At 43.4% G+C, this 23,535-nt stretch overlaps 1 protein-coding gene across 3 annotated transcripts in view; it reads right to left on the bottom strand.

Moving 5' to 3' along the window:
* The window catches only part of LOC113837458 (adenylate cyclase type 8), a 210,738-nt gene extending 187,522 nt beyond the window's left edge, over positions 1-23,216 (bottom strand). For all 3 annotated transcript variants that reach the window (XM_035449645.1, XM_035449646.1, XM_035449647.1), the window contains exon 1: positions 22,266-23,216. In XM_035449645.1, coding sequence (XP_035305536.1) covers positions 22,266-23,216 — 951 coding nt within the window. The remainder of the gene's footprint in view (positions 1-22,265) is intronic.
* Positions 23,217-23,535: the final 319 nt, after the last annotated feature.

Genomic DNA, 23,535 nt, shown 5'->3' with positions numbered 1-23,535 from the left:
ATTAAGTTTTTTTTTCATTTAGAACATTTTATGGATGATGATGATGGGAACCATTTCATAGTTTTTTACATTTCAGCCTTTATTCCACAAATATTTGTTGGTTTCTAGGTAGGACTAAGGTACAAAAAAAAAAGCCAATGGTAAAGACTATGACCAAGATCCCTTCTCTGTGAGATGTCGCATGCCACTCTAGATCAAGTATTTGGAAAATCTTCTCTGTAGATGAGATATTTAGCTAAGATATAAGAGAGAGAAGGAGGAAATATCCACACAACACTCATTCCAGGTAGTGGAAAAGACTAAAGCAAAAGAAGGAGGAAAGGAAGTATGGCCTTGGGAGTGATATATTATTTTGTCCTGATTTTCGGGACCATGAAGAAAACCACAATAGAGTTCCAAAGAAAATGAAATTTCCTCTTGAGATGTCTGTTTCCCAAGACTCCACTACAGTGATTTGCACAACAGAAGTACCTTTTCTGTGGTTCTCCCTCCTCCATGGGGAGCAGATGAAATTGACATGGAGGTGGTGGTAGCAGCTCCTGGAGAAGCTTTGGGTGCTAGCATGAAGAGCCTGTAGTATAATGTGATGGTTACTATGGCAATTTTTATTGGGTAATTGATTTTGAAGAAACATTTGATTCATCACTAGTTACTAAGTTTAAAATAACAATTTACCATGCACTTGCTTTTTCTTTCTTTTTAAACAAATGTGTGTGTGTGTGTGTGTGTGTGTGTGTGTGTGCCCACATGTGTGTATGTATATGTCAGATGACAACCTTGAGTATCATCCTCAGAAATTCCATTCACCTTTTATGAGACAGGGTCTCTAACCGGCTTGGAGCTCATAAACCAGGCTGTCCTGGCAAGGCAGTGATGCCCAGATACCCTCCAGTCTCTCCCATCTTCAGTACTGGAATTATAAGGATATGCCAGTACATCCATCCATCGGTTTTCCATGAGTTCTGGGGACCAAACTCAAGATCTCATGCTCAGTAGACAAACACTTTAGATGCTGATTTAGCCACCTAGACTCAAGTTTGCTTTTTGTTTTCTTTCTTTCTTAAAATGTATCTATTGTCTAGGACAGATAAAGTCCAGTATGCACCCAATATTACTGGAGCATTTCCCAAGTCAGGGAAATTTTGACTTCTGTGTAGACATCTTTACAGAAGAAATGTACTTACCATTGTGAAGGAATATTATATTGGACTAACAGACGTCAAAAGTAGTTTCCTAGGTCCTTAATGAATGCCTTGGCTCATGAACAAGCTAACATCACATGAAATAACAAAAAATTCTCAGCTGTATTGTTTTAGAGGGTGAGAGGGACCGTGTAATTTCCCACCTTTTTTTGATGAATATAGAAAGTGGAGTGGTTTCAGAAGGACATACTAGCTAAGGAAGAACACTGGCTCCAATTTATGGCAGGAACCAAACAGCAACAAATCTGGCAACAAGAGTTTAGCTTATCGGTGCCTTTTCAGGTTTACTCACTCTCATTTAATGTTCCAATCAAATAAAATGTTCTTCCAAAATTCAAGTGCACAGCACTTATGAGTAAGTGCAAAGTGACTTGGTCTATAACACCGAGCCTTGTACCTTGTGACACATTCAGTAGTGAAAATATAGTGGAATCCAAGAACATAAAATGTCTTCAGCCGTTTATGACTCATAACCAAGCACCATCCTGTTCACAGTCTTTAAAATAAATATGTGTATTTTGCATGTGGATCTAAATTTTGCCACTTAACACAACTGTGCTTACTTTACCAATTTTTAGAGAGTGGAGTAATTAATGACTACCTTCCAGGATTGAAAAAGTGTGAAACCAAGCCACGCCTGGAAAAGTCTCACCACTGTGCCTGCCACCTTAACCTGCTGGCTTAAAGGTCTGTTGCTGGGATTTGGATCCCAGCTCTGGCTTTTTCTAGTGTGGGAAGATTTAATCTACTTAACTTTTCTGAGCCCCAGGCTTTTTGTATGTTGACAGTGATGCTGCTGGTCCTACTTCACAGGTTTTTGTGATTAAGTGACATAATTACTCAGCGCCGTGACAGATAATGAAGATTCAGTACATGCTAGATGCTTCTGTCAATGGTAATTTCTTTCTCTCTGATCCTTCATTGTAGGGCTACGTACGATAATTCTTCTGGATCCCATAACTGTTGTGACAGTGGCACTTATTGCATAGATTAGAACACTATACCAGAGAAAAGGGTGACAGACGTAAATCTTAAATATCCTAGGCACACTCTCATGTGTGGGCATTTATACCAATCATATAAATCTTTCAAAACTGGGAAATGGATTTGTAAAGGGAACTCTGCTAAACTCAATGAGGGTAGGCAGAACTCAAGGCTCTAAGGATAACTCAGTCGAATGAAATAAGCCACACCCTTTTTTATGAGGTTGCAGAGAATAAAGAATAACCTTGTCTGTTCTGGGGAAACTGTGCTGGGAAGCCTGTCTACTTATGAACGACAGAAAAAGTCAGGACCTGTGTTCATGGAAATGCACTTCTTTATTCATCCCTCAATAAACAATGGAACAGCACTTTCCCTTGCACCTGCTGTGTGTCAGGCACTGTTGTAGGCATGGGGAAAAGTGGCCATAATTCCTGATTTCTGTCCCTACCTTCCAAGCAAGAATAGAAGATAGGTAATTTTAAAGGCAGACTAAGTTAATGAGGAGAGCAAGAGGAAGTTGGGCAGGAATGCGTGTGGGGAAAGGTTACAGATATTCATAAGTATGTAAAGGGGGTGGGGTACATGACTCTCAAGCCAGAGCCTAAGGGGATCACGTTGATCTCTGTGGGGGGGGGATTGAAGCAGAGGGAATAGCCTGTGTAAGAGCAGATGGACATGTTTATGGATTTCATTGAAAGAAGGCTGGAGCATATCAGTGGTGGAGACAGTAGGATGAGCTGGGCAGACAAGGATACAGGATGGAGAAGGATTCTATGGACCACTCTGGGAACACTCACTTCAATCAGTACAAAACAGAGAACCGCAGTACTACAAGAGCAGAGGAGGGTCCCGGTATCCAGTTCATGAGGTATGTCTCAGAAAGCCTTTGGTCCATGCACTAGAGCTGACGAAACACAGAGTATCAGGCGGGCTTCCTCTAGACATCCTTCTGAAGCTTCCTAGGCCAAAAGGCAAATCCCAAATCCTGGCCCATCCAGGATATTGGTTGGGAACAAGACTCCTACATCGATGAAATGGGCTTGGGTGATCTTAAGAATCCTCTGTAGTGGAGTGATAAGCAAAGGGGTCCAGACCAGGCTACTGAAACCCACAGAAACATCTGACCTGAACAAGGAAAAGCTCTTGGTCCCCTGACTGATAGTTGGGAAACCAGCATAGGACTGATCCAGACCCCATGAACGTGGGTGTCAGTGAAGAGACCTCGGAAATCTATGGGGCCCCTTGTAGTAGATCAGTACTTATCCCTAGCTTAGGAATGGACTTTGGGATCCCATTCCACATAGAGGGATACTCCCTGAGCCTAGACACATGAAGGTGGGCCTAGGCCCTATCCCAAAGGATATGACAGACTCTGAAGACCCCTTATGGAAGGCCTCACCCTCCCTGGGGAGCAGAAAGGGTATGGGATGGGTATGGTGTTAGTTGGGGGGAGGCAAGGGAGGAGGGGAGGGAGAGGGAAGTGAGATTGACATGTAAAACAATCTCGTTTCTAATTCAAATTAAAAAATAGAGGAAAAAAAAAGAATTCTCTCCAACTTGGAAAATGTGTTCTTCTAAAGTCAGATCAGGCAGGAATCGGGACCAGGTGATTAGAACCAGTCCAAGTCCAAGTGAGTGAGTTTCAGGCCAGTGAGAGACCTGTCTCAACAACAAAGATGGTCACTACCCAAGGAATGACACCTGAATTTGTCTCCCCCTCTCTCTGTGTCTCTCTGTGTCTCTCTGTGTCTCTGTGTCTCTCTGTGTCTCTGTGTCTCTCTCTCTGTCTCTCTCTCTCTGTCTCTCTCTCTCTGTCTCTCTCTCTCTCTCTCTCTCTCTCTCTCTCACACACACACACACACACACACACACACACACTGCTTTCCAGACCATTGTGTCCTTGTTTGATGAATAATATTAAGACTAGTAATTTTCCTTCTATAAACCACCTTGTATATGAAAGACTGTGTCACATTATAAATGTCGGAGATGTGGCTTGTGGGTCTGAGTTCTCTAAATGAGCTACTCATACAGAGTAAATGTTGGTTCTGGGGGGGAAGTGGGCTCTGAAATACATGTTCTACTTCAATATTTAATCAAAATAGTGACTCAATGTAATTCCAACACTGTCTCCTTTAGCTATTAATATTTTGAAAGGTCAAAAAGAACGTGCAAAGAAATAGAAATAGTTCTTAAAAAAAAAGGAAAGCAAAGAAAAGGAAGGGAGGGAGGGGCAAAACCCTTTTAGTAAAATGTACCAAGCATCTTAGACAATTGATGTGTCAACACATTTTCCAGCTTTCAGTTGAGTGAGTTGGCCATATGAATCAAAGCTATCAAACACATACATACATTTTCATTGCCTAAGCTCTTTGGTAGTATTTCACCCAAAGTCTAATGTCAACTTTTCAGTGTGGGGTCATTCTAACCTCCATAGTGGTTCTGTTTACTCATTCAGCAGAAATCTCCTGAGCATCTGTATGCTGGGAATGGTTCTTAGAACTGGAGATCTGTCAATAAACCATAGAGTCAATGTCCATTCCATGGCAAGCTGCATAAAGCCAACTACCCTTCATGAGTGAGAAACTGTTTGGGGGCATTTTCTGTATCAACTCTGTTTATTCTCACACTTAAAAATAATAAAACACACATTCTAATTTCTCCCATTTTACTGAGGCTTATGGAGGCTGCATATCTTGTTAGGTCAATGTGTCTTGGTGTCAGGATACAAACCCAACCAAACTGATACTAGAATATGTGTTATCATTCATTTTGCCAGACCTGCCTATTCTATTTAGGGTGATGTGTAGGAGGGCAATTTCCTGAAGATTAAAACGTGGTGAAGTTATGAATACAAGAGTGTTATTTCTCTAGTAATGGAGATCTATTTTTATAGCTACTTGCTTTTTCACCTCCTAGGTGAAGTATTTTGTATGGCGTCTCAGCCTGAATTGATATGTCTTGTGTCTCAATACTACAGAAATACTGGTGACTCATTTTTCTGTCTGCAATGCCTGATCTTGTAGTAACATCAAAATTTTTTCCATGAAGACACAAAACGCTGTACTATTATTTGCTATGCCAGTCTTACTGAGAGCTGACATCAGATAAAAACACAATAAGACAAGAGTAATTATGTTTAATAGGATAGATGCTTGCTTGTTTACTTCTTAAATGATACCATCTATTTAAAGATGGAAACCACAAGTGCTGTTACAGGACATGAGCTATTAATAAGTGTATAACCCTGGAACAACACTTTTGTGTGGGATTCTTGGAGTAACTGTTTGGCAGATTCGTTAGGTCATCTTATTTTGATGCAATTCTCATTGAGCTGTTGGTACTGAAAATGCTTCATCTGCAAATTTTAGCCTTCCCTAGCATTTGAACCAGGGGAAAAAAAAAACACCAGAAACTTGGTTGAGGTGCTATCTAAACCCTGATCCAGCCTAGATTTACTTTAATTACCTGGACTTTGAAATTCTTCAGCCAGCCCAGTGGGCTGGGTATACAGCCCGCTTGTATTCCCAGAAGAAAATATTGAGTTTAAGGCCAGCTTGAGATACACATATGAGAGTTTTACACACACACACACACACACACACACACACACACACACACACACACACACCAGTACTAAACAACAGCCTTTGGTATTCTCATCTATGAACTACTGATAATATTTTGGTGAGTAAATAAACCCATCACACTGTATTCGTTGTATTTCCTATATGAGATAGCAAAGTCAGAGAGAACAGGGAGGGAGAGGGGGACAGAGAAGATTGGGGGAGTGACAGAAAGGAGGGGAAAGGAAGGAGAGGCGAGGAGAGGAGGGGAGGGAAAGTAAGTAGGAAGAGGATGGCCATTGAAGCAGTAGCAACGGAAGAAAGAAGAAGAGGAGAAAGAAAAGGGGTTGGAAGAAATAGCTGATAATAAGAGGGGCAAGAGGTAAATGGGGGATGAGGTGGCAGAAGGGGTTTGAAGTAGTATCAAGTTGTGTTGTAAAAGAAGATGCCCCTGAGAAATTGCTCTCCCTGGGAACTGGCGCAGCTGAGGGGCAGAGAAGACAGGAACGTTTCTGGTGATCCGAAAGAAACTTTTTGGTTGAGGAATTGAGCGTGATGAAGGAACGGCGCCATCTGAAGGAGACGGAGCCAGATGTGAGACGTGCAAGCCGGGAATGAATTTCATGGGTGGAGGAGCAGTGAGAGGCCAACGGCTTTCACCGTGAATACCCTGACGCACTGCAAGAGGGACAAGTCCAGTGTTGCACGCGGTAAATTGGAAGGCAGAAAGAACAGGTACAGGGAAGCTATTGTGATTCAGATTTTCTTTTTTTTTTTTTTTGCATGAGAGCAGAAGGAGCAGAGATCAAGTTTAATGGGGAGAAGTGAGAGGTACAGCTGACTAACCATAGAGACAGAGATGGAGACTCCATGGGGATACTCTGCACGCTTTCTCACTTGGACTACTGCATGAGTGTAACAGAGAATATTGGGCTCACAAAGCCAGGAGCAGAGTGTAGCCAGCCCCTAAGAAGGCGTGGCTACAGCTTCCCTAAGTAAGGCTTTTTCCCTATTAAATACCCTTATATTTCTACCTGACTCCGTATTGGTAATTTCCTACTATAGCAGAGGAACAAGTTTGAGGAAGCAACCTTATATAACATATATCATCTCTCTAAGACTCAGGATCTTTCTTGGACTTCTCTTTACATTCTGACTGTTGTATACCTAACCAATTGTTTGTAACTCCTACAAGAGTCCCAGAACCAGGAGCTTCGAATTGTAAAGGACGGTTTAAAAATTATTTTGTTCAGACCATCCCCCTTTGCACCAGATCTCTGGCCAGAAGCATCTGGCTTCTTCTGAGAACCTCCGGGGATGAGTTTTTAATCTCACAAAGCCTGGTGAGCTTTCAAAGATTTATAAATAGGGAGGCATTCATTTCTTCCCCTGGGAAATAGTCCCTCCTGTCTCCAGCCACTAATGTTGCCTTGCACTTATTCTAGTGATATAAATTATACATCAGATGAAGCAACATCTGATCTGGTTCTTTCTGGTCCCCAAATCTCACATGCACTGTAAAGGAAAACAAAAGCCGTAAACATCCAGAATATGAAGATGGCTGTTTGCTGTATTTGTCTTTTGTCTTAGGCACCAGATACTCAAGAATATGACAGAAGACATAATTTATCTCAGGGACTAGCAGATTGATTAGAAATTTGATTTACATGTAAGTAATGGAGAATTAAAATAAAATGAACTAAATAAAGCATGAGTACAATTTGTACCAGTTGGGAACTCCTAGTTGACTATGATGGTACACACTGGAAACCCCAGGATTTAGGAGGATAATGAGTTCCATGGCAGCCTGGGCTACAGAGTGAGTCTGTTGTCAGTCTTAACTGTGTCTCAAACATTCATTCATTCACACATATGCACTTGAACAAAACAAAAAGTAGGAATCTCTAGTACATGGTTCATATAATGGCCTAAAGTTGCAGTCAGTTTCCTAAGACTCATATTTCCTGGTCATCTACCCTCATCTGTGTAGACTCCAGCTCTCTTCATGGTCTCTAATGGTCAATGGCTGTTTGGGGGAACTCGTGAAACTTTTAGGTCATGGTTTATAGTCTCACTCCGCTTTCTCTCTCTCTCTCTCTCTCTCTCTCTCTCTCTCTCTCTCTCTCTCTCTCTAAGCCTCTTGTTGGAGCTGCCTGCTGCCATGTTGTCCTTATTAGCATGGACTCTCTCTCTAGAACCATAGATCAGAATGTACCCTTTTTTCTATAAGCCACTTCTGCTCCTATTGAAACAACAGATAGTAGCCAACATATCAACGTTACTCAGAATGAAAAAGAACCATCTTTCCATTTTGATGCCTATCAAACAACAGCAACATGAGCTTTGAAAAGCGACTGTCAAACGTGAGTGTGTTCTGCCTTCCTCTGCTCTTAAGAATACTGAATAGAAGTCTTCAATGGGAAATACACAGACGTGTTTTCTAAAGAGATGGTTCTCAAACGTCACGAAATAGGAACTTGGTGATGTCTTGGTGGTTCATGGACCAGAAGATGGCAGATGGCAATGAATGAGGCATCAGGACCCCTTCATACAGCTTTGCAGTATCACTCTCAACAGTTCAGTGCTTGATTTAGTTTGCCAGGACATCTGCTGCTATTCAGAGTCTCCCTTTGTTCACACCATCTATTGGAAGTAAGTCTTTCTTTCCTATGGGGTTCCCTCCGATTTTATTGAGAGTGTACTACTTTGCTGCCATGTAGGTTTGTTTGATATTGGGGTAGATCTGCAGTTTGGCATATATCCACACACGTGAGAAAGGCCGGATGAAGCAAGTTTTATTATGTGATTCCCCCCTCCCCTGCTGTGCTTTAAACCTTGTGACCTTACACCGATGACTAGCCAGATCTTTTGTGAAGCATATTAAATAGAAATCTGTTTAATCAGAAATGCTTTGCATAGGGAGGGAATTGCATGCACAGATGCCCAGGAAGACACATCAGCACTGAGAACAAACTAGTCACTTAACAACAACAACAAAAAGAATGTTCTGGATACATGGTTAAAGCGGAATACAAGTAGAGTCAGAGAGATGTGAACAACCAGTAATTATAGGGGAAAATACTCACACAGGGGAATCAGTGACCAGTTTTGCACCCTGAGCAGGATGGACCCAGAAATGATTCTCGTGCTGGCCTCCCTGGCTCTTAAACCCCTGCTATGCACCAGTGACCATGCCCAAGTGGGCGTGGTCAGCAGTATCTGTAATCAGGGTTTCTCCCTACACATGGTGAAGAAGGAGTCCTCATGTCTGGCATTTTTGTGTTTGAGAGGAAGTGAGGAATATGTTGCTTGGTATTAAGTGGTAATCTTCTCACTCTGAGGTATAGCCCATGCTTCCAGTGAGCGCTGATCTTGCCATTAGTGGTTAGGAATAACACGGCCATTCTGTTTCTTTCATCCATCACTCAAGTGTTTAACATATGGATTCATCCTGTGAGCCCTTGGTCTGTGTTTGGCAGAGTTCTGTGTCAACCACCCTGCAAAGCAGACGGCTGTTATATGCCACACCAAACACACTTTGTTAAAGGAGTAACATCACTCAGCCCTTGGTCCTTGTTGTTCATTGGGCTCAAAGCCTTTTTTGTTCATTCATAAAAGGAGACATTACCAAGAGGAATCTAATTTTCATCCAGTTATAGGTGAAATGACTAAGCTATTGCAAGATGAAGTGGGTTCCTCAAGGCCACTTTGTCTGTTTCTTGGAGGCTACAGACAAATAAACCTCTACAGAAACCACACTCCCAATATATAGATATTCAGGCTGAGTGAATGGCCTATCAATCATCATGAGTAATGTTGACATACAAAGACTTGTTGATCACAGCCAACACATTTTGAAAAAGCCAACTAGGCAATCCTGACAAGTGCCACAGAGTCACTAATTAGGTATTCAAAAGAAACAATTTTCTGTCAATTAAATATCACAGTCATCAGTCTCGTCAAAAGAAATTCAGTGACTAAAATGACACACATGGCCTTACAACAAACAGCGTTAATGCAGTTCAACCACCAGTAGCGTTAAATATTACAAACCATACTGTTAGGTTTTTCTCTCTCAGTATTTGCTCAATCATTTCTTGTGAGTAACTTTTTCAGTTTCTCAAGGCCAAAGATGTTGAGATTTTGTATGTTTTGTAAGAATTGTCACCAATTCAAGGAATCAAATAAACCTAGACAGCATATAATTCTCCATATCTATGTTCATTATAACCCAGAGAAACAGAATTTTCATGTACTATGTGAAAATTCATTTCACAGTGTTTAGATATTTTTTTCATCTTTGGGTGTGTAGGTATGTGTGACATGTATGCACGTGTTTGTGTAGACTCTAGATAAATGTCAAGATCATTCTTTATTCTTTGAGTTAAGGCCTTCTCTCTCAACTCAGCACTCACTGATATGGCCAGTTTCACTAGCCAGCTCGGGGATCCCTTGTCTCTGCCTTTTGAGGCTGGAATTACAGGTGAGGCTGCACACTCGGTTTACATGTGTGTGGATTCTGGCTGTCTTGTCTTTGTGTGGCAATTACTTTAACTACTTAATTTCCCCATCTTCCCCATCAAGTTAGACATTTGTAGCTGTACAGGAGGCCAAGGCAGGTGGATGGTATCTTCAGAGTTGTACTGTTAGATGTACAGTAATCCGAGGCAAGTCTGTTCATGATAATTTAGGTGCTGTTTTCAACACAATACCCTGTCTTCTGGGCGCCACAAGCCGATATTAAAGGTACTGTTGTTACTTGGTCCCCTGGAGAATGGGAAAGGGTCAAGATCCCCTGAGCAAATTGAGAGCATGGGAAGAGGGGGGAGGGAGCTACGAGAATGAGAAGGGAAGAAGAGGAAGGATGCAGAGGTCATGAGAGAGCAGAAAGGTTGAGTCAGGGGAAGAATAGAAGAAAGGCTATGTGATAGGTAGGGTTTTAGTTGGGGGGTGGTAGGGGAGGACGGGAGGGAGAAGGGAACTGGGATTGTCATGTAATTCAATCTTGTTTCTAATTCAATTAAAAATATCTGAAAAAAGAAAAAATAAAGGTACTGTCACTATTTGGAATTCTACCTTCACTTTTCCTTTTCTCCATCATTTTTAATTCATTGCCTCTGAAACTAGTATAGTTAACTGGGATAAAGCGGTTATAATAGACCATCAACTCCCATGGGTGGCCCTGGAAGTGGAAAAGTGTAGATTGGAGCCTCTCCCGTCCCTGGACTTGAGGGAGATGATGTCAGTGTCCTGAGCTCAACGTCCTCGTCTGTAAGTGGGAAGAAGCAAGATCGGTGCTGATATGACCTGTCCAGCATTTGTTCACAAAGAAGTAAAGTGAAGAGTGAGTTCTGAAGACACTAGAGGAAATGTTAGATGGGGTCATAGAGAATCAACAGTGATTCAGGTGCCACCTTGACTCTTATGGCTCTTATAGCCCAGCTGTCATGGCAGATGCGTAGACCAGGAGTGGGGTAAGCAAGGCAGAACATATAGGCAGGAAGAGTATGATATAGTCTGATCTTAGCTCTGAGGATCCCTTTATATCCATTCTGTACAAAACCTTTTAGGCACGATGGGAATTTTGGCTGCAAGAAGCCAAAGCCATTTCTTTGGCCAAAGTCACTAAGGAAAACCCAGAACAAAAATAGGTTGAGAGTTTGTGGTTTCCGTGTTTTTAATGAAATGTGCTTACATGGTTTTCAAAAATAAATCTAACTGCCCATTGGTGCAGTTCCTTTCTGGTTGAGATGGCTTTGGGCAGACCCTGATAGCTTACGTAATATCATGATGTATTTTGTAGGCAACAAGGACAACGCCTATGCCTCATAACAGAAGGCAAGAAGGTTTCCTACTCTTGATTGCTTGTCACATGAGCCCATCCTCTAGGTTGGGCTACCTACCACTGGGTCAGGAAAGTTCACAAAGAAAACACAGGAAATTTTAACTTTGAGCTTTCTTTCATTTACTTAGTTTCTAATGGGCGTAGAAAAGAGAACCACATGGATAGTAGTTCATGGAACTAAAGATAGAATAGATTTTTATAAACATTCTTGGGGACTTTCTAAAGTTGCGTGTTTTGTTTTGTTTTTGCTAACATCATTGAATCCAGTCTTTAGTCTGCCTCTTGGCAGTTTACACTCAAACTGGTCCTGTGCATGTGTAACCTGAATTTTTTTTTTTAACATGGTAGAATTTAGGCTAGAGGAATTTTCATGCTTGGGAAAGGGCTTGCTTTGTTCAATGCCCTCCCCTTAAGAGTAAGCCAGAGCACCCCTTGCAAGGGAAAACAGGGGAGCTTTTCAGTGTGCACACACTTCATAAAGGCTACTCCTTATTGGAGTGCGGAGCTGAGGAAGGGATTGTGAACGTACATGAAGCAATGAACTGGGAGCCAGATACTAAAGAACAGAAGATGGAGGAGAGGGCAGCCTTGCTCTTAGAATTTGGACCTTTGAACTGATGGATATGGCCCATTCAGAACTCCCAGGGAGTCACGAGAGTGAGACTTTGTGGGTGTGGCTTCTGACATTCCTGTGAGAGGCAGTCTAGCAGCAAACCCCTTGTTCCTCTGTCTCTTACAATCTTTCTGCCCCCTCTGCCACACTGTTCCCTGCTCCTTACGGGTGGAAATGTTTTGTACAGTTGGTTGGAACTGGGCTCCACAACCACCTTTGACTGGCTGTGGTTCTCTGTATGATCTCTCTCTGTTGCAATGAGAAGTTTCCTCCATGAAGGGCGAGCACTACACTTACCTGTGGGTGTAAGGACAAAGATTTAGAATGTGGTTAAGGATTGAGCTGGCTAGCAGTGAGGTGGTTGTGGAGAGCGAGGAGCTGTGTGTGTGTGTGTGTGTGTGTGTGTGTGTGTGTGTGTGTGTGGTGGGAGGGGGGGTGATGGGAACAGAGGGAAGGAAAAAATGAAGTAATTATAATCTCAAAAAGTAAAAAATAAAAAGGCAATAAATATAAAAAACCTTTCAGGGATGCACAAGAACCCATAAATAATTCAGTTCTGTAACTTTTATTTGAATGAGATGGTCTGCACAACGCTTTGAATTTTTGCCTTATATTATTTAATAATCTATTTAGTGTATGACTATTACAAACCGATTTGTCCTGTTGAACAAAGCACATCACAGGGTAATTGCTGATGCACTTAAGAAAGGAACAGACTTCTGTCATTGACTTCTCATGCCCTGCTGGTATCTCTGTGAGAATTGGGAGGGGATGCTTAGAAGGAAGGAGACAGGCCACTATGATTCATTCTGCTGATTTAAAAGAATGACATTCAGAGCTGTCTTTGTGCCACATGCTGCACCAGGGGCTACTGACACAAAAATAAGATGACTCAATGGTTCTCCTCAAGGATCTGACAGTCTGGTGGTCACATGGGAAAGCGATGGCTTTGTTGTGCTAGGTGAAAGCTCAGGGTGTCGAAATGTTTCAAGAGAGAAACTCGAGCCCTGCTGAAAGTGCTGTTTGCCCTCCCTTGTATGGGGAAGATGGTCGGGGTTCCCCGAGGAGTACATCAGTTCTCATTGGGAGGCCTCAATCCTTCTTATAGCCTTTAGCATGACCTTCACACAGAAGGAAGAGCTACACTCACCTCTCGACTTTTTTTTTTTTTCCTAGACTTTGAGCTTTCCTTTGCTAGTTCCTACAAGAAAGGTTTCGGTGACTGAGAGAGCTGAAGTCAAAAGACACCAGAACCTGTGTGGGATAAAATATTTGTTGGACCCTCTGCCCCGAATGTGTTTTGAGCATCTGGGGCGACCCCCACCCACACCCCTTCACTAGATTCACAAACTCCCTGCTCAAATCCATTCAAATATCAGGCCCATTAAAGCATAGCGTGGTCAGTCTGGTACCCATCAGAGGTCCAGGACCTATAGAACACACTAGGATGCAAACAGATGTTTAATAGACAGTCTATCTACTAAATATCCATTCTCCCAATTCTCCCAATTCAAACCTGATGCTGTTTTTGAGAGGCAGCAAAACCTAATCTATTTTTCATTGTTTCTTGCTGATGTAGCTGTCATGTGTCCCAAATTTGGTCCCTCAAATATAAACAAGTTGATGCTTTGTTAGGCACGGTCCCAGAGGAGTGCTCAGAAGGAGAGCAGATTCGGTTAGGGCTCCTGCCCTTCCCCTTTGCCCCTTTTCCTGAATGCAAAGTAACTTTGCTTACTTGTAGATGTAACTAGCATGACTTTTGGCTGACCTTGAAGAGAAGAACCACCTATAATAGAAGTTCCCTAAGGACAGTTCCCATCCTATAGGGACAGGTTTCCTTTGATGAGGCTCCCTGTAAGAAAGCCCAACATTTAAAAAAAAAAAACAACAGCTTCCTAGGTTGAAGAGGCTCACCTCTTTCATAGCCGATATGAGGCACACATAGAACAGGCCAACCTCCTGGTCATGGCAGTACCCCAGATAATTAAGGACAATCATCATATTCTTCCGCTATTCCTATTCTGGTTCTGTTTTGTTAAAATTTTGGAGCTATGTTTCTCATGCTCTAAGTCGAAAATACATACATTATAATTATGTACTGACTATTCCTTAGTCTATTTTAGAAGAAAATCTCAATGCAGCTACATAGGCAAACACGTGGACACACACACACACACACACACACACACACACACACACACACACACACTGGAGAGGGGGGCTTCTAAATTGTTCATTCCAGTCAACTGGAAAATCAGTCCGCACAAGCCTAGAATGTGATTTTTACAAAATGAAGTGGTTGTAGGTTTTGTTCTCCGATAAGATTTTTACATAGTATGTACTTTAAATATAAACAGCAGTTCAAAAGCTCACTCACTTAGAACCACCCCCCATTAATGTAATTTCAATTTCTCTTCATATCTAGTTTATGTCTTCACCATATAGAACTTAATATTACTTCTTGATTTGGGGGAGTCTTGGGATTCAGAGTTTAGGGATATATTTCAAGAAATAGAGGAAATGTGATAACCCAATAGCTAATAGATGTTTCAGGTCTTGTGCATATTAAAATTATATATAATTCAGATGCAGAAATTTACATTACAAGCATTCATTCAAAATCCCGTACAGAGATCTTGATGAAACAAGCTACTGTAGGTTTATTTGACAGCAGATCATAAACTCAGCTCATTGGTTGGAGAGATAGTTCCATGGAAGCATTTGCTAGGAAAACGGCTGTCATTCTGACTGGGATGTGTGAGGAGCCTTCCACAGAATGCCCAGCCTCCCCATGGTTAATTAATCCATTCCGAATTCCTCTTCTACCCCTCAGGGCTCACTGGAAAATCTTGCAGTGAGAAAAGCTGTCCTCTTAAGTCTGCTCAAGTGACCTGGCTTCCTAAAATACCCTTCATAAACAAAACTCACATGATATAATTTGAGTGTGTAAATCCAATTACATTTCCTGGGGAAGCTCAGGGCCAATTACACTGGCTTCCCCTGCTGTGGGTGGCTGACAAAAGCAGCATTCCTGAACTCATCCTGGGGAAGAGATTATTTATATAAACCATTATCTGCCTGACTGAGGTGAAAACCTATCTGTCACAGAGGTTCTCCAACTTGGAATACTGCCGCTAGACTTAAACTCTTCAGTTCCCCAAAAGGTGTATGCTTCAAAGACAAAAATATGTCAAGTGAATCAACGCGTTGCCCAACTGCGTATTTGGGGCCTACTGGTCTCTTAGAGAAGCAGCATTGTGTCATTTGTTGGTGGGAGAAAAGGTTTGAGATGAACATAGCAACTGTTGTCTCTGTTCTGGAAATAGATAACATACAGGATGAACCCAAATGGACCAAATTGTGATGTGAGTGAATTAGCATCTTTTTTTTGTGAATTAGCATCTTAAGAAATATTTAGACGACAGTGAAATGTCACATATGATTGTAGTAGTGTTCTCTGATTGTGTGTGTGTGTGTGTGTGTGTGTGTGTGTGTGTGTGTGTGTGTGTGTCTTAATCTTTTCCTCTTTTGCTTGGTTTCACTTCTTTTCAGTAAGATTTTTAAATGCCATCAGCCATCAAAGTGTAAATATGACTAATGCATCTGTCCTACTTAGCACACGGCACTGCAGCTTCTGCTTCAGAATCCAAGCCACCCCCCCCCATTTTAATCTAATCATGTTCTGTCCCACCGATGCCAGTCAGGTGATATAACTGGATATGAAGGGAAACAAATTCATAATTGGATCTCGCACAGCACACACCACACAATCAGTTTACAATCCTCTCTAAATATACAGACACCATCTAGTTGCAACTCTCAGGCAAAGATGCCCACAGACCAGGACCAGTGAGACTTAATTGATTATTTGGGCATCGGCTAAAAACTCTTCACAGAAACCATTGTCCAACATGGCAGACAAACAGAAATACGAAACATACAAGTAAAAGGCAAAACAACAATTTAAAGTGGAAATGAAGAGAGAGAGAAGAAAGCACAGGGAGGGCAGACTATTTTCACAATCAGGGGAGCGGTAGTATCTCCAATCCCTAGCACTCAGAGGTACCTCAAGGGAAGGCTGACATTCAAATGTGCTTTTGAAAAGTGTTTTCTTTTTTCTCTTCAGATTGCAGTTATTACTTTTAAGCCTGTATAAGTAGTCTGAAAAAAATGTAGACTAGACTGTACCTGGAGTTGAGAAACTGCACACAGTAACTGGAGAGGTGCACAGCCTTGTCATACCATTTTAATGGTAGTTTCCACCTTCTGAAGTGAGTGTTTGCCAAGTTAGGGGTGCTTTAAATCACAAGCCATTTATTGTACATTAAGTAGTCATAGAATCCCTTTATTAGATTTGTGTTAGATACAAAAAGCCCTAGTCTTAGGCAGAGATGTCTAAGTGCACTTGTGTTTAAATTGTATAAATGAGGAGAAGCTGTAGCTCCATCAGCCCTGCTTTGTTTTTACTCTGAGGTCAATCCCTAAGTGACCAGGACTGCATATTTAAACCACAATTTCCCTCTAACCCCCAGCTGCTCACTTCACCCACCTCTATCTTACCTGCTACAATGGCATTACTAATAGGACAAGGGGCAGTCTAACTGCTTCCCGTTATTTGTCAGGCTCAAAGATCACGACTTAATTAGTATTTGTCTGGTGGTGGTCTCTGCTGTTTGATGAGCTGTGTCTAAGACAGGAAAGAAATTCCTATCTGGCAGCATGACCTTGAACACTTATTAACCCAGATCTGCATACCTGTCTGCATTTACTCAGAGTTATCTTGCAGAAATCACCCCCGCTCTACAGTTCTGTTTCTCTGCTTCACCAGGAGGCACAGGTGATGAATTAGTCACTGGCTGTAACATTTTAGAGTCCCCAAGAGGGAGAAGCACAATGCAGCCATCTTTTGGTTAAATAATATTGCTCTTCGGTTTTCCTGTAACTAAATGATTTGTACCACCGTGTCTCTAATGAGCTGAAGATGAATTTGCAATGTGAAGTAAGTCTTCTTATTGTCAGTAGGAATTAAAACAGAATAAAATGATAATCACAACTATGGTGCTTGGAACTTATGTGGCCTATAAAAAAATCTATCAAATGGAGCCTCATTGTTGATATTTTTAGGCGTACAATATCATCTTGTAATGCATTTTCTGATGATCAGATTAAAATGGCAGGATAAACAATTGGTTTAAGATAGGGGAAAATATCAACTTTCTAGAGAAAGAAACCCTTAGTATCACTGATTTGGATTCCGTATGTAAAGCTCCCTGCAACTGAACTTTTTGGGGAGTGAAATGAAAAGTCCTGGGCTTTGCATCTTGAGATTCCTCATTATTTCCAATGTTACTCAACCCAGAAAATATGTAGGCAATTTAGATGATTTTTTATATCTTCCATGAACAATAATCTCTCTTGATGTGTGTGTGTGTGTGTGTGTGTGTGTGTGTGTGGTGTGTGTGTGTGTGGTGTGTGTGTGTGTGTGTGTGTGTGTGTGGTGTGTGTGTGTGGTTGTGTGTGTGTGTGTGTGTGTGTGTGTGTGTGTGTGTGTGTGTGTGTGTGGTGTGTGTGTGTGTGTGTGTGTGTGTGTGTGTGTGGTGTGTGGTGTGTGTGTGTGTGTGTGTGTGTGTGTGTGTGTGTGTGTGTGTGTGTGTGTGTGTGGTGTGTGTGTGTGTGTGTGGTGTGTGGTGTGTGGTGTGTGGTGTGTGTGTGTGGTGTGTGTGTGTGTGTGTGTGTGTGTGTGTGTGTGTGTGTGTGTGTGTGTGTGTGTGTGTGTGTGTGTGTGTGTGTGTGTGTGTGTGTGTGTGTGTGTGTGTGTGTGTGTGTGTGTGTGTGTGTGTGTGTGTGTGTGTGTGTGTGTGTGTGTGGTGTGTGTGTGTGTGTGTGTGTGTGTGTGTGTGTGTGTGGTGGGGGCAGGTAGTGATGTACTTGAACTGAACAGAAAGAACACAAACCATTTCTATGCTAGGAAGACTCCTCTCTTGAGTGGGTCTTTTAAGTCAAATCTCACACCCACAGTGAGAAGCAAGTTTTGATACCTACAATACAGTGAGTATCATAAGGGGCATTGTCACCTCATATGGAGGGTCCCAAGCACAGCAGTCACCCTTTCAAGACACAGATTGGAATCCTTAGGGGTGGAAAAAGTAGCAGCAGACATTCTGATTGGATTAGGAAGGCAATCACCAACTTGTTTATTGCTTTTGAAAATGACCTTTTCAGTGAAGTGAGATAGCTGGCAAGGTGTTTCTGGCCCAATATTCTCATTTTAATCCCATGAGTCTTGAAAATATGAAGTTAAACCTGAGCCATCCTCTTAAAGGGAATTAAGATTAATGTAGAGATGATATTCACAGGGTTTATGGCCTTCAGTTGACAGATTGGTATCCAACTGAGCGGAATGATGAAGTCATTTCAGAGAATCTATGCTGTCCTGGCATTTCCCCCTCTTAATTCCCTTCTGGCTTTTTCAATAAATGCTCATTGATGTAATGTATGGTCTATTACTCTCTTGACTAGCAAAAGGTGTTGAGAAGGATACCCCCTAGAAGTTGCTGATGAATGGCTAGCGTTGCAATTCAAATTTTAATCCTGGACTTCTTACCAATTAGCTCCCAGCCTCAAGAACTCCCCTTTGTTTCCACAAATCTGACTTTCCTTCTCTGAAGGAAAAAAATGATGGACAGTACTGCCTACATTCCATTATCAGGTATAAAGGTATATCACCAATAAAGTCTCTTTGTTTTAAGCAGAATACTGTGCAAACGCCATGCCTGTCTGTGTGTGTGTGCACCAACGGAGGATTCTTTTATTAACAGAGAATTTGTGAAGGTGGATTATCTTATAGCCATGTGATGAATGGTCCCATTTGTTTTTGTTGTTGTTGTTGTTGTTGTTTTTGTTTTGTTTTGTTTTTCAAGACAGGGTTTCTCTTTGTAGCTTTGAAGCCCATCCTGGCACTTGCTCTGGAGACCAGGCTGGCCTCAAACTCACAGAGATCTGCCTGCCTCTGCCTCCTGAGTGCTGGGATTAAAGGCGTGCACCACCAATGCCCGTCGAATGATCCCATTTGTATGGTGAATTTGTTAGGTGCCTGCTCTATGCCTGGTGATTCTTTAAGTGCTGGGGGTAAAATAACCAATGAATAGCACTCTTTTGCCCTTTGGTTATCTGTGTGTGTTCTTGTGAGCATCGGGGCTTCAGGAAGGAACACAATCAACACAACAGAGCGATCAGATAATTTCAGACATTGTGGTTACTGTGCAGGAACTAAAGCAATGTTATTTACGATAAATCAGTGATAAAGGACTCAGTAGTATGAAAGCTCTTGAGCTATTAGTAAGACAGAAAGACTGGGGGGGGATATAGGATCTGAAGAAGAGCAGAAGAGAAAAACATGAGTGCAAAGAGACACAGCCACTGGAGGATGGAACAGGCTGTGGTGAGAACTTAGGATCTTACGACTTGTTGCCCAGAGAGCCTCTTTCCAAGTTTTAAGTGTGCTTTATGTAATAAGCATGTAAAACCAACCAATATTTCTTTTAAAAGTGGGATGGTGGTGGTGTTGGTTGGGAAAGACATAAACCCTCCTCTTCATCTGCAGGATCCAGGAAGCTTGTACCCCTAGGGGGCGCCAAAGGAAAACATTTAAAGGAATCTGCACCCCCCCACCCCCCACCCAAGCTGAAGAACACTATGGTCCAGGTATCTTCGGTCTGGTGAAAGGTTACTCAGCCTAAGAAACCCTATTAAACCGATAACCTGTCCCAAACGGAAAGGTGAATGGGTTTAGTTTACATGCAGTTGGTCTTGGTTTTCACAGTGGAGAACTGTTTATCATAGGATGCAAGTGGGAAGACATTGAGGTTATTTTTAATCTTTCCCCATCTGGTAGTATTTGAGTAGAGTATCAAACAAATATGGAGCCAGAATTTGCTTGCTGGATTCACTTGGCAAGAAAAACATGTCTATACTTAGAACTTTGAAGATATTCATAATTTGACACTTAGGGTGTGTTTTTCTAAATACTACCCTGGCATATTTGATGAGGTCTTTCAGTAACACGCAGCGAGGAAGGCTACTGTTGAAAGGCAGTGGGTTGTAAGTGAGATTTTCTGTATGTATCAGCTATCTGTGGTTGGTGGAGAAAACGACTCAGAGTCAGTTATGTTTTCAAGAAAGAGGAGGGACGCAGGAGGAAGATAAGGATGCAATAGGAGGGGCAAAAAAATAAAAGAAACGATTTGCTGACATTCGAACATAGTAAAGAAAATCAGGAGGAGAATGGCGGTGCTTGGAAGAAAGTGAGTTTACATGCAAGGGGTTCCAACGTCTGTGCTCACAGAATCTGAGACACACAACTGATACACTGCTTATTATACAACCCCAGGCAAAGAATACAAGGCCTTGCTGGGCGGTTGTGGCGCACGCCTTTAATCCCAGCACTCGGGAGGCAGAGGCAGGTGGATCTCGGTGAGTTCAAGGCCAGCCTGAACTACAAAGTGGGTTCCATGATAGCCAGGGCTGTTATAGAGAGAAACCTTGTCTCAAAAAGCAAAAAAGCAAACAAACAAAACAGGCCTTCTTTAGCTGAAACTTTACTGTGCATCAAATGGTAAAGACTCGGGATGTTTCGAGAACACAATCAGCATTGCCTATAGTCCAGAAAAGTTCAGCTACTCCACTTGCTCTCAGCAAGGCTCTTATCTCCCTGTTCCATGTCCACAGCCGAGTATTTTATATAGCCTTTGCTTTTCCTGCAGGACACACTTCAAAAAACACTGTCAAAGCAGCTAACCAGATAAAGCCACCTGAGCAAACAGACAAAGATCCTTCATGAAAGGGAAAGGACCCCAAATCCAGTCAAAGCCCAGAAGGCAACTCTGGGCAAAGTTTTCGAGCCCTGCCAATGAGTTACCAACCACCAGTCATTCCCAGTAGGGATGTCCATTGTAAGAGCTCTCTGTTCACACAGAGGATTTTTTAATATGGAACAGAGCAGGAGTAAGTAGAGATGTTGAGGACAGGACAAATCCATACAAAATAACCCCTAGCCAAGCACCTCACAGTGGCTTTCTTCCTAAATTAAATTTGTTGATGCTCCCCTCTGTAAACAAGAAGCCCCCATACTCACTTTCCCTGCTAAGTACCAGATATTTGTTAAACAGTGTCAGGTCATTAATTATCAATTGGTTGTAGTGAATTTGAAGAGTAGATTCTTTGTCTACCTTCCCAGGCATAGACAACACGCACTTTGTTCACAACGAGCACATCCATAATGAATGAGGAAGAGGGAAAGACGAGGGGGCAGGGAGAAAAGAGAGTGACAGAGTTGGAGACTCCGTCTAGGTATTCCATTAAAGTTGCCTACATTAAAATGTCCCTTTCAATTAATAAAAACTTCCCTCCTTTGCCAATAGCCAGCCAGCCATCCTTGAATTTCTGAGACTTATTTATTTATTCATCCAGAGGGCTGGGTCTGGGCATAGTAATACCAGATGAAACCACAGTAGATCCCAAAGCCCACTAAAAATCCCCAAACAAAAATCCTGTCATAGGACTGTGAAGGATTGGGGCGAGGGGGGAGGACTTATATTAGGTCATCCAGCACTGCAATTCCATCTTTTGCACAGCTCGAATCCATTCAGACACAAGCCACTCAGAAACCCAAGTCTGAAGAGTGCGGGTCAAGCAAAGAAACACCTTTTAAATCTAGGGGCTTCGCCCCTTCTCTCCCCTGCTCCAGTGCCTGTGGACTTTGGGTGACTGTGTGATATATATATATATATATATATATATATATATATATATATATATATCCAGACTGAAAGAGTAAAGTTAGCAGTTAGCCTCCATTTAGTTCCACTTGTCCTGAGGCTTGAAACCCCCACCCTTCCCCCCACCCGCCCCGCCACCCTGCAAGGGAAGGACGCCCAAAGCCTAAGTAAGCTAGGGGAGCCCACTCACAACAGAGTGAGGCGAAGCTAGCTCCCTAGAAGTTATCTCTAAACAGCCCAAGGGAGGTGGAGCGGGAAAGCAAGGCAAGCCAGAGTTACCTGGTTGATGGAAAAGACCGCTAGCCTGGGTATGAGCACTTGAAGGGTGACTTGCAACAGCGACGTGCTCAGGCCCGCGAGGATGGCCCAGGTGAGCGGCAGCGGAAGCATGCTGTAGGTTGCAAAGAGTGTAAAGAGCACATAGCCTATGCCGTCTCCCAGAAGCCCATAGCCCAGGCCCGCTGCCAGAATCTGGGTGGTCATAGCTACCCAAGTGACCACTCCGCTGTATTGCAGGTAGGTGTGCGAGGTGGTTTCCTTCCTGACCACCACGAGGGCGCAGACCACCACCTCGATGCCGGTGAAGAAGCCCAGCAGGATGCCCTTGAGTGGGTCCATGGGGGCCGAGGCCAGGCTCAAGTGGAGGACCAAGAGGGTGAGTTTGGTTAGCACATCCAGCACGTTCATAACTACCTCGGATTTGCGCCTCTGGCCCAGGAAATAGCGTTGGTAGAGGCGCTCCAGATCCCGAGACTTGAAGGAGTTGCGTAGGGTAGGGAAAATGACCCCTCGGTAGCTGTAGCCCCCATTGAGGAAGAAATCCGAGTTACTCGGGGCACAGTCGAGGTGCAGGAAACCCAGGTCGCCCCCGCCCCCGCTGCCACTGGCACTGCCGCTCCCGCTGCGTTCCGGGAAGACTTTGGTGCCGCCGGTGTTGTGCGCTCGCTCTCCCGGGCCCAGGGAATAGAGGGGCAACGCCGAGTCGCCAGACAGCTGCGGCGCATGGTGGTTGGGTCCGCTGCCCGCAGGGTTCGAGGCTTTGCGGGAGCCCCCGCCGCCACCGCCCCGGTGCCCGTGGATGAAGCGCTGCTCGGTGATGTGCCGCACCGCCGTCTGCCACAGCAGCCGCTGCGGCCGGGAACCGCTCCCGCCGTCGCCGGCCGGGGGCGTCGGGTGGATGGTGTAGAGTTCCTCGCTGCCACTCAGGCAGTGCACATCCGAGAGCTCCATGGCTCGGGTCCGCAGAGAGGCAGGCGGAGAAACTGGTGGTGGCAGTTGGGGGTGGGGGCTCCTAAAGACCCGAAGGCCGGCTTGGCAGCGATCACTTCTTCCCTCGGCTGCTCGATTGCAGGAGCCCTGAGCAGGGCCCCCACGGGTCAGGTCATAGTCTCCCCCGAGAGAGGGACTCCTGGCAGATGGCAGCGGACCCTTGAGTCCTGGCGAGCCACCTTCCCGCCAATCAGCACAGCTTGGATACGCAGTGACAGCGGTGGCTATTTGTCTGCGAAATTCTCGGCGCTCTGAGCCACGCAGTCCCCTTTCGGCGCTC

The sequence above is a fragment of the Cricetulus griseus genome, chromosome 10, assembly GCF_003668045.3.
Source record: "Cricetulus griseus strain 17A/GY chromosome 10, alternate assembly CriGri-PICRH-1.0, whole genome shotgun sequence".
Lineage (NCBI taxonomy): Eukaryota > Metazoa > Chordata > Mammalia > Rodentia > Cricetidae > Cricetulus > Cricetulus griseus.
Note: the sequence above shows the minus strand (reverse complement) of the source record. Positions and strands in the feature narration are given on the sequence as shown.